This window comes from Patagioenas fasciata, chromosome 6 (assembly GCF_037038585.1).
Source record: "Patagioenas fasciata isolate bPatFas1 chromosome 6, bPatFas1.hap1, whole genome shotgun sequence".
Taxonomy (NCBI): Eukaryota; Metazoa; Chordata; class Aves; order Columbiformes; family Columbidae; genus Patagioenas; species Patagioenas fasciata.
The window spans coordinates 34,600,213-34,614,292 of NC_092525.1; the positions used below are offsets into that span (position 1 = coordinate 34,600,213).

Below are 14,080 nucleotides of genomic sequence, written 5' to 3' on the forward strand. Positions count from 1 at the left end.
GCTATTTTACACAAAGGAAAAATTTGTTTCTCAAATCACACAGTATAGACAGTTTGGATGAGATGACACTTGAGGTCCCTTCCAACCTGGTATGCTATGATTCTATGACATAGTGAGAGGCACTTTCAGTAGCCAGTCCTTCTGACACTTATAATACAGAGAGATGGGTGGTTTCTAGTGATAAAATGAATAAATAACATCAAGCATGGGATTTATCTGACAGTACATACTACAGTACTTGCTGACATCTAAGCTGGTTATCCTTAACTACTTATATAGACAATGGAGGGAACCAGACATTCTAGGGCACCTTTCATCTTGTTCTAGGGCAGATGTATAAAATAGGTCAGAGGAACAGAGCCACGTAATCACCTCCCTCTCACCACAGACCCCAAGGGAAACCTTGACAACTCGCTCAGCTGCAGACAGCTCCATTGTGCATGCTTCATTTTAGTCAGAGGAAGCACAATCCCATGGTTTTAACCATTACTAAGCAGAGGACATTTCAGTGCTCCCTGAAAACACGTTTTCATGCCAACCAGCTTCAGACCATTTATTCTGAACATATTTGCCGGAATTACTTAACTCTACACGGTAAGACAAGACTCCACTTCCTAAACATATGAAGAATATCATACCTGGATGTATCCTTGCTGATCAATTAAAAGATTTTCAGGCTTTAGATCTCTGTAGATGAGGTCTAATGAATGGAGGTACTCAAATGTTAGCACTATCTGAGCTGCATAAAACCGTGCATGTGGTTCACTGTGAAGAATTAAAAGAATATTAAGTACCCCAACACTACGCTAAGATACTGAAAGAACCATGTAACTACCAGGGATAGATAAATTAAGTATCTTTTAACTGGCTCTTTTACTGTGTAACAAGGGGGAAAAAAAAGCAAACAGCAAACCATTTAGAACTGATACACTCGTTTCCTAAATTTAAGTCTTGCCGTTAAAATACACATGCAAATCAAGATTAACATATCCCACAATATAGAGCTTAGACTTAAAATGTTACTTTTAGAAGCTATCAATTTCAGCGACAATATGCACAGGAATTCCAAGATTCTATCGTGCATAGATTACAAATGCCTGCATTAACTAACTGAAAAATAAGGCATAATTACAAGTTTTGCATTGCCTGACTAGTTTAATTCCACTGAAAAATAATTAAATGCGCTTACCCCTTCAGAATTTTTTTTCAACACTAACAAATTTGATAAAACCATCTTCCCAAACTAGCAACACAAGCCTTTCTAAAGGAATAGGGTCATTAATACTCTTACCTGAACCTTCCGATTCTTCTTAGATGTGAAAACATTTCACCACCAGGAACATACTCCATTACCATGTATAAATTAGAATTGTCCTAAGGAAGCAAGTAAACACACACAAATACATAAGCCTGTCATTGAGAACAGTCTCGGGTATAAACCTCAAGCAAAAAAATCTGCAGAACAACTACAAATTTACCATTCTATACATTGGTACAGAAATACATCCTTTGATTTCTCTCAAAGACAGAATGATGCCTAAAAGCTCCCTGCTGTACAAAAGTCAGTTTCCCTCCAAAACAATAGAATTATCTAAAAGTTTAATTCCATTTTTGTTTATTTATTTGGAGATACCTTTTCAATCACCACCTGGTGAACTGGGGTGTGTACAAGTGTGCACACAAGCACAGGAACTCCTGTTCAACAGTGCCATGTGAAGCACCTTTGCAAACAAAAATACTACAACTAGTGTACTGCAAGAGTTCAGTGTTTTACTATCTACATTTTGAAGACTTATTTCTCTGAAACCCAAGCAGCTACTTTCAAAATAGTGATTACCTTAAAAGAATACTCCAGTTTTACAAGGAAAGGAAAGTTCACTGCTTGTAATATTCTCTTCTCATTCAGTGTGTGTTCTATTTGCTTCAGTTTGACAACCTAGGAGAGAAAAAACAATCTTCAGTTTGACATTTTATAGCTGTTGATAAATTTTTCAGTGTAAAACAATTAGCCAAAAAGAAGCTCATAGCTTTACAGATAATGAAAAACCTTATGGATTACTAGATTAAAAAGTCTAACGACATTTTAAAGAGTAATTAGTCATGCAACACGGTTTCCTGATAACTCCAGAAATGGTGCTTCTTTCTACAGGCCAAGTATAGGAACCAGTAAGGAAAACATCTCTTCTTTTTCTTAAGAATCACTTGTATTTGTAATGGAGATCCTTCTGCAGCCAAGATGACAGTTCAATAAAATCCATTTGATCTGTGGGCCCTTTGCTAAGAAAGGCAGGAAATTGTGTCAGACACATTTAATTATGAATTTTGTTATGTGTGAACAGGAGTAAACTGATTTAATTTACATAGCTCACACATTACTAAGGAGAAACCTAAGTAGAATACAAATTCAAAATTTCCATTCTTACAAACAAGAGTTACTTCTGCCAGAGCTTTCAATGGGTTTTGCTTCTCTGCTCAGCGAACACATTAAAAAAATAAATGCTACCTTCTTGGAATCCGTTATAATATGAAGCTGCTAACAAGGCAGCAAGTGGCAGATTTCTGCTAAGTTCTCTTTCTCAGTAACTTATAATTGGTTTCCTTGTGTTAAACCCCAACATTGCATAATTGATTCTTTCCATTTTACTTAATCCCTATTACACAATTTATCTATATCTCATTTCAAGAACGGCATTATTTCCAAGTAAAATTATGTTTTGTTTTTCATAGGAAACAAGGAGAAAGTGTACAAGCGTGATAAAAACAAGTCTGATTTTGCACGTTCAGAAATCAAATCTAACTGCTGTAAGTAAAAGATAAGCAAGATATTCCAACCCTGACTGGAACAGTTTAAATTTAGCTTTTAGATGTAAAATGTAGCTCCTATGAAAAAAACACCCAAAACACTACTGTTTTGAAATAAATGTCATTCAAATTAAATAGTGAGTTTAAAATATTAAATCTCTTTTGAATAGCAGACCTCTAGAGACAAAATAGAAATTTTACTCAAATCACCTCCTTTGTGGGAAGTGCATATATATCCCTAAAAGGCCTCGGTACTGGAATTACCTTGACAATCAAAGCAAGCGAGGGTTCTGCTGTGACATTGTGACGCGTTCAGTGGCAGGGCTGGACGAGCCTTTACCGCCCGTCTTGCCCTGTGCCGCTGGGTACTGGGGGGTGGTGGCAGCAGCACCATCAGGTGAAGCTGTTCGGTGACACTGGATCAGACCAGGGCCTCTGAGAGCCCGGCTTTGCTCACACTGAAACTCAAGCTCAGGGCAAGTCAGTCACAGCTTCTTGTACATCAAATGGTATCTGGTCATGGTAAATTCTCCAACTGCTTGTTTGTGTCTGAGCTTTTATTAATATGATTACTTAAGAAAACTAGCCAAGCAATGTTGTGTTAAAGCCTTCTGAAATTAAGGTAGATAAATGAAGAAATAACAATGCTACACACAAAACTACTGCTATATCAATGTCTATTAAACAACTTTTTCTTCCCTCACATCCTGATGAACCAAGACTGGATAACAAAGGGACACACAATATGGTCTTATTTCCAAGTCAAATAAAAATGAAAAATTACAGGTAGCCTGCATATTGTTTGATTTCAGACATCTGTATGCTTTCTATAATGTACAAAGTGACAGAAATGTGTTCCCTCTCAACCATCTCCTATGTTATGATCAAATAATAGAAGATACCAATATAACACTAAAATATTTCTAATAGAATACATAAATATATAACTATACGCTAAGTTGAGTAGAAAAAGTGTGTATTTCATAAAGGAACTTCAGATTTCTGACTGTAGACAAAATAATCTACTTTTCAATAGAAGACTGATACCTGGACACAGACATTTTTAATCTTGTTAATCTTTTACTGCAACTCCACTACAATCATTAAAATTGTTGAACTTTTGCTTTTACCAGATAATTTCATAGCTATAGCTTTTCAGTTTTAACTGAGAGGTAGCAATGAGTTTCAGTGTTTGTTTTTGTTTGGTTGTTGTTTGCTTTTTTTAAAAAAAATCTTGAGACTATTTTTATGGCAGCTTTCTGCAGTAAGATGTCATTTCCTCAATGGCTCCAGTGACAAGGCCTGAGCCATTCACCAAAAAGGGTTCAAAGAAAAAACAGTTGCAAATGTGACATTTGCTGGTGGGCTCTGGTGCAGCGGTGTGATGCTCATCACACCTCGTGTTCCAGCAACACTCCCTCCAGATAACACCAGCCACCCTGAGGTAACGCGAGGTAAAGCTCCACACAGGTGGGAATGGTCTGGGCTCTCTTTCAGTCATACTATGTTGGAACATCTTTTTAATTTAATTGGATTTTTTTTTAAATAAAAGCTAGAAACTACTGTTACAGGAGAACGCTGAAGTTGCAAAAAAATTGAGCTTTTCCAAGTAAAAAAAAAATTATGTCAGAATTGACACTGAAAGGTAAGTTTTAGTTTCTTCTTGTCTGACCATTATAAAGCAGTATTTAGCTAAATGACACATTATTCAACGTCCAGGACCTCAAATCACACGTAAAGAATACTCTAACTGCAACTCAGGGAAAACAGTTTGATTATGCCACTGTCACAGTTCCATTATATAAAAATACTCAGGAATGTAACGATGCTTAAGCGCAGGCAGCCACATTGAGGCAACACTGATTTTCATTTTGTCAGTTGCTGATTATTAAAGTTCTCATTGGCAGATGAATATTTTCTTAATATGATTTTTATTATACAGTAGCAATACGTAGTGCCTTAAAAAGTCAGAAGAGCTCTTCTGTTGACAGCCTTAAAATCTACTAACCTAAATAATGCACTTCTGAAGAACTTGTCGAAACCAATAAAACCTGACTGTATTGATAAATTTCTTTAAAATACTTATTCTGGAATTCTATTTTATTTAAAATTTAAACTTTATCACGTGACGTTGCTTACTTAATCCAAGAGTAATAAACTGTTAAAATCAGGCTGGAGTAACAATACAGATTCAGACTGCTGCACATAAATTTTCAACATAGAAAGTGTCTGTTGTGTGACAGCTGTTCTGAGAGAGATGACTGTTCTTCCTATGCAGCTACTATAGATGCAACAGGATTATTACATAATTATGCACACTTAATGTAATACTCAGATGCTACTTAGAGCCTCTTTAGCCTGCTATTAATGTCAGTGGCCACTAAGATTTCTACACAATGCCAACAACTAAATCTGCTGGCTAAAAAAGAAAGCCAACTGTTTAAAGTGTCACCAGTATTCAAGTACGATTGGTAAAAGCACAGGAAGTGCGAAGTTTAGCCAGTTACCAGATCTCTGTCTACCTAAAAATAGTTAGTAAACAAAAAAAAACATTGTAAGTTACACCAACCTTCTGTTTGTCCAGTATCTTCATAGCATAATACTGTTCTGTGGCTTTATGTTTCACCATCATAACTCTCCCAAATGATCCTGTTCCAAGGGTTTTTTGCCTCTCAAAATCATCTAGGCCAGCAGTATTCTACAAGTGGAAGGATATGACATTATTTACAATCTAATACCCAAAGACAATTTTAACTGTATGGATTAATTTATGAAAGAAAATTGAGTAAAATTACATTTATCAAAGACAACTACAGCCAATTATAGTGTTGTTATAATTTCATGCCTGTCAATTTTTAATAAGAGATATTACGTTTCACTCATTAAAGCAGAAAAAGACTTAACTGAATTGTATCAACACTTCTATAATTTGTCCATACTGATAAGACATGCTTAGTAGGAAACATTTTGCAGTAAACAGATCATGAATTTAACATGCAGGTAAATAACCCCCATATGCTTCACAAACAAAAAATATTAGAACACGCAAAAAATGCAAGCTCCAGAGACAGTTCTACATGAGAGTTGTCTGGAGAGCCTACCACTCAGTAAATTTTCCTCAGATATTAATGACCATAGCATTTCAAATGCTGCTTTAAAAACATAAAAGGCTTTTCCCAAATAACCCAAACCCCCAAGTTCACTTTTTAAGATATTTCCCTCTAACAAGCTCCTTAGCCTGCCCTCAAGCCCCATGCAGTAGGACTTAATACTATCAATTCCCCTTAATACCATGGGGAAATTACTGACAGGGTAAATTACAGATGTGCCAATACTTAATGTTATGAAAAGCCAGATAAAATATGCCAATAGATTTTGACTCTTGTCGTATTGATGGTGAACAACATCATCAGCGAGAGAAAGCTCTTGTTCAGTATGAGCATTTCATCAGCTCAGAGCTGGACAAGACCTGAGAGACTTTGCTGATGACCTTCAATTGCAAAACTGACATTGGAAATGGAAACTTCTTTAAAAATTGCCTTAAACTGTTTTGTGCACTGCTCATAACACACTGACGACATTATATAAAAAAAAAAACAAAAAAAACCAAAAAAACAAAACGAAAAAAAAAAAGCAACAGAGAAAATTATTGAATGTTTAAACAACTGATACCTGAGGGGGACTTTCCCATTTTCTTAAAAAGTCTTCTTTGGCTTTGGCTAAGAACTCTTTCACTGAAAGCACAAAAAAGTACATTTTCATTAACATAATTCATCATGAATGCAATGGAGAAGCTTTGTTAACAAAATATGTAAACTTCATTATCAACTTCTTTCTTCAACTCGTAATATGCTATTTTCACCAGGTATGAAAGCAAGTACCAATGCCTCTAGAGCTGCTACAATATCTCCAGGTGACCTCTAAGCTTTCTGGAGTAACTACATCGTTCTACACAAATTACTTAAACTACATCAGCTCTAATAACTCACAATACTGTATACGCAAGCAGGCTTTAAGGTGATGTAAGACATTCTTAATTTGACTGGGAAAAAAACCCTGACGTTTATAAATAGCCATTCCACATCTGTTTTTGTTAAATAAAAGTTACATCTTCTTTCAACTGATTGAGCGTAATGTCAATCGTATTGCTTTTTTCCCCCATCACCTTTATTTAAAGGCTGTTTGCAAGCTCATGTACCAAATGGACAGCATTACTGCAAGCACAGACAAAGCACATGGCTACAACGACACTGCACATCAGGCATGCCCACAGTCAGAGAATATATATTGTAAATATTCATTTTCCATTGAAATTGAAGGAATGCGTAATAGCAAAATTCTGGATGACTGTTTAAAATGTGCACCAACATATTTTGTTCGGATCATCTATCAGCTGTTCTGTTTTTTGAATATCAATTATCAGCCAGATCAATGGAGATTACTTAATGCAGAGTCATAAATGGGAGGTGTTTCAGACATTGCTGTGGTTCCAAAAGAGTCACAGAATCAAGAAGAAAATATCATACTGTTTTTGTGTTCTCTGAATCATTTCAGATAATATAATGTTAATAACAGTGGATTTTCTGTACTGCGATGTTCTGCCACAAGCAATTTCTAAAAATACTCAGCGTGTATCAAGATTATTCTGGTCAGTATCTAGGAACATACATTTTAGCAACTGCATTTTACCTTCTGATGGTCATTAAAAGATCACATTTATAAGGGGTTGTAAACAATCATCTGATGAAACAGAACTTTTCTGTACTTTTCAGAGAACACTAGTGTCTGCACAGAGAACTTTTCAAGATTCTCTTATCACTCTTCTGTTACTGCTACGGTTACAGCAGCAGTAACAAAGGCAGCCCAGGAAAAGACTGGTCATGAATTTTCTTGTTGTCCTTTTTCCCCCTTCTCAAGTGCGTTATGGGACTCAACTATCACAAAACTCAAGGGAGGTTTATGGCTCCCACTGTCGCTGGCTCTGGTGGAGCAGCATTCTGGCAGACCTCGCGGTCTTAACGTTGTTTAAAGCATGATATCCGCTCAGTAATTTTAAGAGAAATAAGCAATAACAAAGAGGAGGAACACACTTATTACCCTAAACTTATGGTTAAGTACAGTAAGAACAACATAGTTCATATCAAATAAACTATTTTATATTGACATTAAAACTCACTAAGACTTAAAAATATTTTAGTGGGTAATCAGTAAAATGTTCGACATATTTTTGCCACATTGGATTAATATTTCCATTGTTTTTAAATTGTTTGGGTTACTCATGTAATGACTTTTAATTATTAAAATTTGAAAAAGAAAATAGGATTTCCTGTGGCATGAAATAATTTTTCAATACAAAAAAGGGAAGCTAATGATGTCCAAATTTATACCTGATGATCCTTATTCCACGAGGAGAACAGAGATGACCTGATGAAATGATAACTACTAATAAAAGTTTTTTAAACATCAATTTATGTCAAAGTAGTACTAATATTATTTCCTCTCAATGACAAGAAAAACCCTAGGATGATCATTAAGAGTACCAAGAAGCTGAGTCTTCAAACTGAACAGGCAATAGCTTAAAATGAACATTACCTTTAGCAGTACGTACAACAACCAAAACAGGAAATAATTGGTCTCATTTTTTCATGTCATTTCGGTACATACGTCTTAAAATATTAATTTATAAGAACAACGGAGATAACATGAGGGATATTTAAGTTTTTCCATATTTTGCACTGAAATACAATTACAGGTGCTCATCTTTGTCTCTGTTCTACTCATGGAATAAATGCTGTTTATGAAAAACCTGTGATACAGTTGGAAATATTCAAATTGTGGAAGAAAGCAAAAAAACCCCTCTAATTTCAATAAATCACAATCTCTCCTTCAATAAAACTCATTCTACTTTGCTTTTGCTCTCTTTTCTTGGAAAGCAGCATTGAACACGTATTTGCAAAATAAAGCTACCTAATGGCACTCATTTATGTTAAAACCACTATCTTTTAAAGGCTATTTCATATTCTGTAGTGTGTTTTACTAGACTTACATTTTTTCCTAATGAGAAAGTGGGTCAAATTGTGCCTGGTTCTCATTTTCAGAGGTCACCTGGGCTCCTGCGCTACAACACAATTCAGCAGGTGATTTCAAACAGAATTTAGGCAAATTCAGTGCATACACTTCAGTCACTTCTGAAAAGAGAACTCTCAATTTGAAACAGGATTAAGTACTTTTGAAAATTACATCTTGATCACAAAACGTTAGGTCTTGCTACAGGAAAACACATTTTGTTCCTACTTTTTCAAGCGCAGAATCAAAATTTACACCAACTGGATAGTAGTGGCCATTGGGATTGTTGTGATGATGCAAATGAATAGGTTTATTAGATGATGACTTGGAAGATTTCCTCAGGTGCACATTTTTAGCCACTTTACATTGTTATGACGTGACTCTTGTTTGCTTTTCTAGTTTTTAAACTGTTACTAGCATCTGTGACTTTGGGCACTAATGAAGGAATGAGCATACCAAAAGTCTCTATAGGTTCCCCAAGGGTTGCAGGAACATTCACCCACACAGATGAGATGATGAAGAGAGGAAAGAAAGAGAAGAAAAAAGTTTTATGCATTTCCACAACACATAGAAAACACAAATACATTCCACCCTTTCCCCTCCCCACTGAAGAACAGACCCTGTAATAAACCAGCCCTTTCCCACACAGACAGAATGACTCATGCTAAATCACAGAATGGTTGAGCAAAGAAAAGACAAAAAAACCCAAAGGCAGCTAAATTCAGTATGAAAAAAAGATGATGCATCACAGAAATAAGCACAGCTTACAAAACTTCAGGAGATCAAGTTGGCATCTTTAACAATGAATTTATTCCAAGACACACACATCCAAGGAACTGTTGCTAACAAGTGTATCTATCTTCATTGCAGCATGCTGGATCACAATAAAACCTGTAATCGGGTGATCTTCCCACTACTTGGCACTTTGTTCCAAAAGACAGCAAGTGTGAATTGCATGGCATGTGGTGGATGGCATAGAAATGGCAAGCAGTCTCCAAAAAAAATTCACAATCAAATTTCAGTCTCGTTACACAACAACAGCAACAAAACTCTTTGTAAAGTCTCAACTTCAGAGCTGAAGTTGCTGTATCCAACTGGAATGCATGTGGAAGTCCTGTATGGTGGCCATACAAGTATGATTTAATTTTATAAGACTGTTGAAAAACAGAGCCCAGGAAAGAGACACTGATATACAGTTTCCCATAAGCACTGAAGAGCAAGGATCGCTCATATATGGCTGAGCAAAGGGAAGATGAGGATGCAGGGATGTATGCAAAGACCAGCAGACAGCCCCTGTTCAGACTGATTTCACTGGTACAGCAGAAGTTGGAGCAAAGGAGGCTGAAATGAAAGGAAGAAAAGCTGCTGCACAAGAGAAAGGTGCTGGAAGGAGAGGACGAATCCCAAGTGACAGCACTGGCACAATGAGGGACACAGCAACAGCCAAAACAACTGGAAGCATTGGAAAGGACACCAGCTGGAACTGGGGGGGATGCACAAGTAGTGCAGAGATTAGGTTAAGCACAAACACACAGCACAAGCCTCGCTCTTCGTGACCAGCAAGAGTAACAGCTGGCAGGAGAAGCAAGTTTTATGCAATGCAAACACCCAAAGCATTTAGTCAGAAATCTGGGGAGATTCAGAAATAGCAGTAAGAAATGGGGTAACAGCCAAGGAGTTAAAACTGAAAGAACTGAAGCAGTTTTGTAACTTGTGCCTGCTTCAGCTCAAACCCTGCTCAGAAGCAATGCTCCAGCGCACACGCAGCTGACAGGGGAAGAGTGATCCCCTGTGTATCAGAGCCAGCAGGAGGCCAGGCCCACGCAGAGCTGTGCCCACAGCCAGGGCAAACGGGCTCGGTGGCTCAGGCTGCTGGAGAGACTGCTGTGGGAAGCAGGACTCGAGAGCAAGAGGTTCCCAGGCAATACTGGCATACAAAGAGGTATCAATGAAAAACAAACCAAGAAATGCCCAACCAACTGACAAAACCCACAAAAATCCCAACCAACCAAAAGCATACATACACAGGTCCCCGCTTCCCCTCAAAAAGAAAACAACCCAAACCAACCAAAACACACACAGCCATCAACAATATCAAATGAATAAACCCTACCACACAGAAAACCAAAAAACCCCTGAGCCCACCCCCAAACAGCAGATTTATTATCTAACCGTATATTCACACTACGCACAATACATTTATTGATTAACTTCGATACAAAGAGTTAAACATAAACCAAATTGTTAACAAACGGCATACCAGTACTATAAAGTGTACACTGGCCTAAAACACAGTTGAAGAGCGAGTGAATCAGAGGAAAGCTCCAGAAAGAACCTCCAAGAGTTTCAGGACGTCCCTGCAGGGTGCAATGACAGCAGAGGGAAAGGCTCCATCTGTGGACGGCGCAGTCCCGAGGAGCTCCTAGCAGGTACTTTCTGCCTTTCTCCCACCTCCCACATGCACTGTATTTGTTATTCTCAAGCACATCTCCCACAAGAGCCAGCAATCCAGAATTCTTTTGGGAGGGGAAGAAAAACACCCCCCCTCCCCCCCAAAAGACACACACACAGAAAACCAGAAAGCATTTGGATGGGATTCATGGCAAGAAAGCAAGAACTAAACTGATTAAGACTAAACATTGGGCATCACTACAAACCCCCATCTGCTGTGCTAAATGCCAATCTCTGCTTGGTATTTAAAGTGCCCTTTATCAAAATACAATTCAATTTCTGTTCCAAAACTGTAATATAATCACTTGAAGTCTGGAATTAAATGAGTTATTTAATTAAATCTCGTATTTCATTTAATAAAAAAAATACATATGAAGATATTCTGGTAAACATATCTGTATATTTCATTTTTATACAAACAATATTTATAGCCTTAAACGTTGAGATGTATACAGACGCCTCTGTGAATCCAGTGGTTATGGTAACCACATTTCAGAAACAAGTGAGAAGCCAACGATTCAAGTTCTCAGTCCCACTCTTACACGATTAACCTCTTGTCTTAAATATCTTTACATTTCTCTTTCGATTAGCAGGAAAAACATCACAAGGCTTTCAGCAAGATTCTTCTGCCTTGGCAAGTCTTTGAAAACAAACACAACTAAGTGTTAATACACTCAGAGGAAGTAGCATGAGCACCAGTTAATGTTTTAATAGCTGGGAAACTCTTCAAAACAGAAACTAAAATAGTATCGTTGAAACAGACCATCAACAAGAACAAAACACTCTGTTTTGCACTATGTGAAAACAGTGGTGAAAAATGTCCAGTGTGATAGAGGCCTGGTCGAGGACAAGTCACCATTGTGGTGAGACACTTGCTGGCTCTTGTGAAAAACTGACCTGCGAGAATTGTGTCTTTTTTCTGCTCTAAGAGATGCAAAGCCACAAAAACCAGGTTAATAAACTGCATCAATTTAATTTTTTTTTTATTTTTTTTTTTTTACTTCGAGAGCAAAGTTTTGACCTTATATTTCTGTTTAAACATTAATTATGTTCAAAACTGCTGCTGCAGAGCAAGCTCACTTACACAGCTACAATGGCTAAGAACCTTCAGTTACAAAACAAAACACCGTCAAAAAAAAACCAACCTCAAACAAACACCACCACCCCAATAAACCAAAACACTTGGAGCAGTTCTGAAAGAGCTCATTTGCTGGAACACAAAACCTAAAAGTTCTTAAGAAATGAGGGATCACATAAGAATTATTGACTGCATAGAAGTTTGCTATTAAAATGGAAGTGCCATCAATTAATCTAACTGCACACTGTAAACACTTCAGCAGAATACTGGCAGGGATGGTAAGAAGTAGAGAAGAGCATGGAAAAACCATTGAGAAAAAGGGAGAGAAATGGGATAAGCAGTAAATTAAGAGCCATTACAGCTGCCATGCCTGAGACTAGAAGACAGAACTACAATTTGATTTTTGGGGGAGCACATTTGGGAATTAATTTACAATGTGCAGGAATTTTAAAATACACACTGTTCTCATCCACTACAATGCAAAATTTGGAATGCTGGCAAAATCTTATTTTAATCCTGTCCATGATTTTGAAGTCTCGAGCCAGACAGTTTCTTGTCACTCTTATAAACACAAATTTGCAACAGTTAAGGGCTCTATAAAAAGCCCAACATTTCTTCCTTTTTTTTTGTTTTTAATTTTCAGTGCTACAGGCTATAACTTTAAGCTGTAAATTAAACAAAGCTGAAGTCTTATTTAATTTTCATGCTCTTTCCTTGGCTGGCTAGACAGCAACAGCCTGCATAAGAGATGTGACAGATTTAGACAAACCAACAGGAGCTGGGTTTTCAGCTATCAGGGATAATGCCTTTCCCTGTTGAATTTTGAGCAGCAGATACTCTACTTACTGCATACAACTGCCACAGTCAGACTGACTTTCTTCTTCCTTCTATTTTTGAGACAACAATTCCTCCACTGCACCCCTCCCCTTCAATTTTCAGCCTTTCCTCCTTGTTCTTTTTCTTAAATGATAAAGTACTGGTCCAAACAGAGGCAGTGAACCCTGCTAATGCCAGAAGTACAAGATAACTGAGACCACTCTTGGGAGACAGGACCAAACCCAACTAACACCAGACCACTTAAAACGTGAATCCCTGATATGTTGTTTAAAACCCCTCAAATTTATAACGTAAATCAGGAAATGTATTCAGTCACAAACACAATCAGGTCTTGTAGTAGCTCTGCTCAGAGTTGTACATGCATATATGTTCCAATTCAATAATTTCCCACAAAAAAAAGTTTTTAAACTCTGCTTTCTTAATCTAAAAGAGATCCCAGACCCAGTGCTCGTAAAAAAATTAAAAATTAATATACTTCATTAAACAAAGTGACTTGTCCCTCAAGACACAGATGCTACGTTTTCGAGTTACACCAAAAGACTCTTCCTCTCTTCAAAATACCCCAAAACAGTCAACCAAAACCTATGAACCAAACTAGGATTTATTATTCAAACCCAAAATTATTGATTACATGCAAGATTTCCTCAATGCAGACAAGCAGAATAGCTCCATCTGAACACCAAAGCATGGGACATGACCTGAGGTGTCTTGCAGATTCCTGGTGGGTGAGAGCTGTTGTGTCCCTTCTGGTTTCTCAGCCCTTCAGGGTGGCATCTCTCTCTCTTGCCCAAGCTTTCCTTTCAAATTAAAGCGTTGTTGGCAACCTTTTTTCTGATTGGAGTTGAT

General features: G+C 37.2%; 1 protein-coding gene across 4 annotated transcripts in view; it reads right to left on the minus strand.

The window, feature by feature from the left end:
• PRKACB (protein kinase cAMP-activated catalytic subunit beta) overlaps positions 1-14,080 on the minus strand; it is a 70,311-nt gene that overhangs the window by 11,095 nt on the left and 45,136 nt on the right. For 3 of the 4 annotated variants that reach the window (XM_065841792.2, XM_065841790.2, XM_065841791.2), the window contains exons 2-6: positions 6,475-6,536; positions 5,372-5,500; positions 1,838-1,936; positions 1,292-1,374; positions 639-765 (exon numbers count right to left, since the gene is read on the minus strand). In XM_065841792.2, the coding sequence (XP_065697864.1) occupies positions 639-765; positions 1,292-1,374; positions 1,838-1,936; positions 5,372-5,500; positions 6,475-6,536 (500 nt within the window). Of the gene's footprint in view, positions 1-638; positions 766-1,291; positions 1,375-1,837; positions 1,937-5,371; positions 5,501-6,474; positions 6,537-8,848; positions 8,910-14,080 lie in introns of those variants that run through there. The other variant, XM_071810497.1, reaches the window with a different exon arrangement.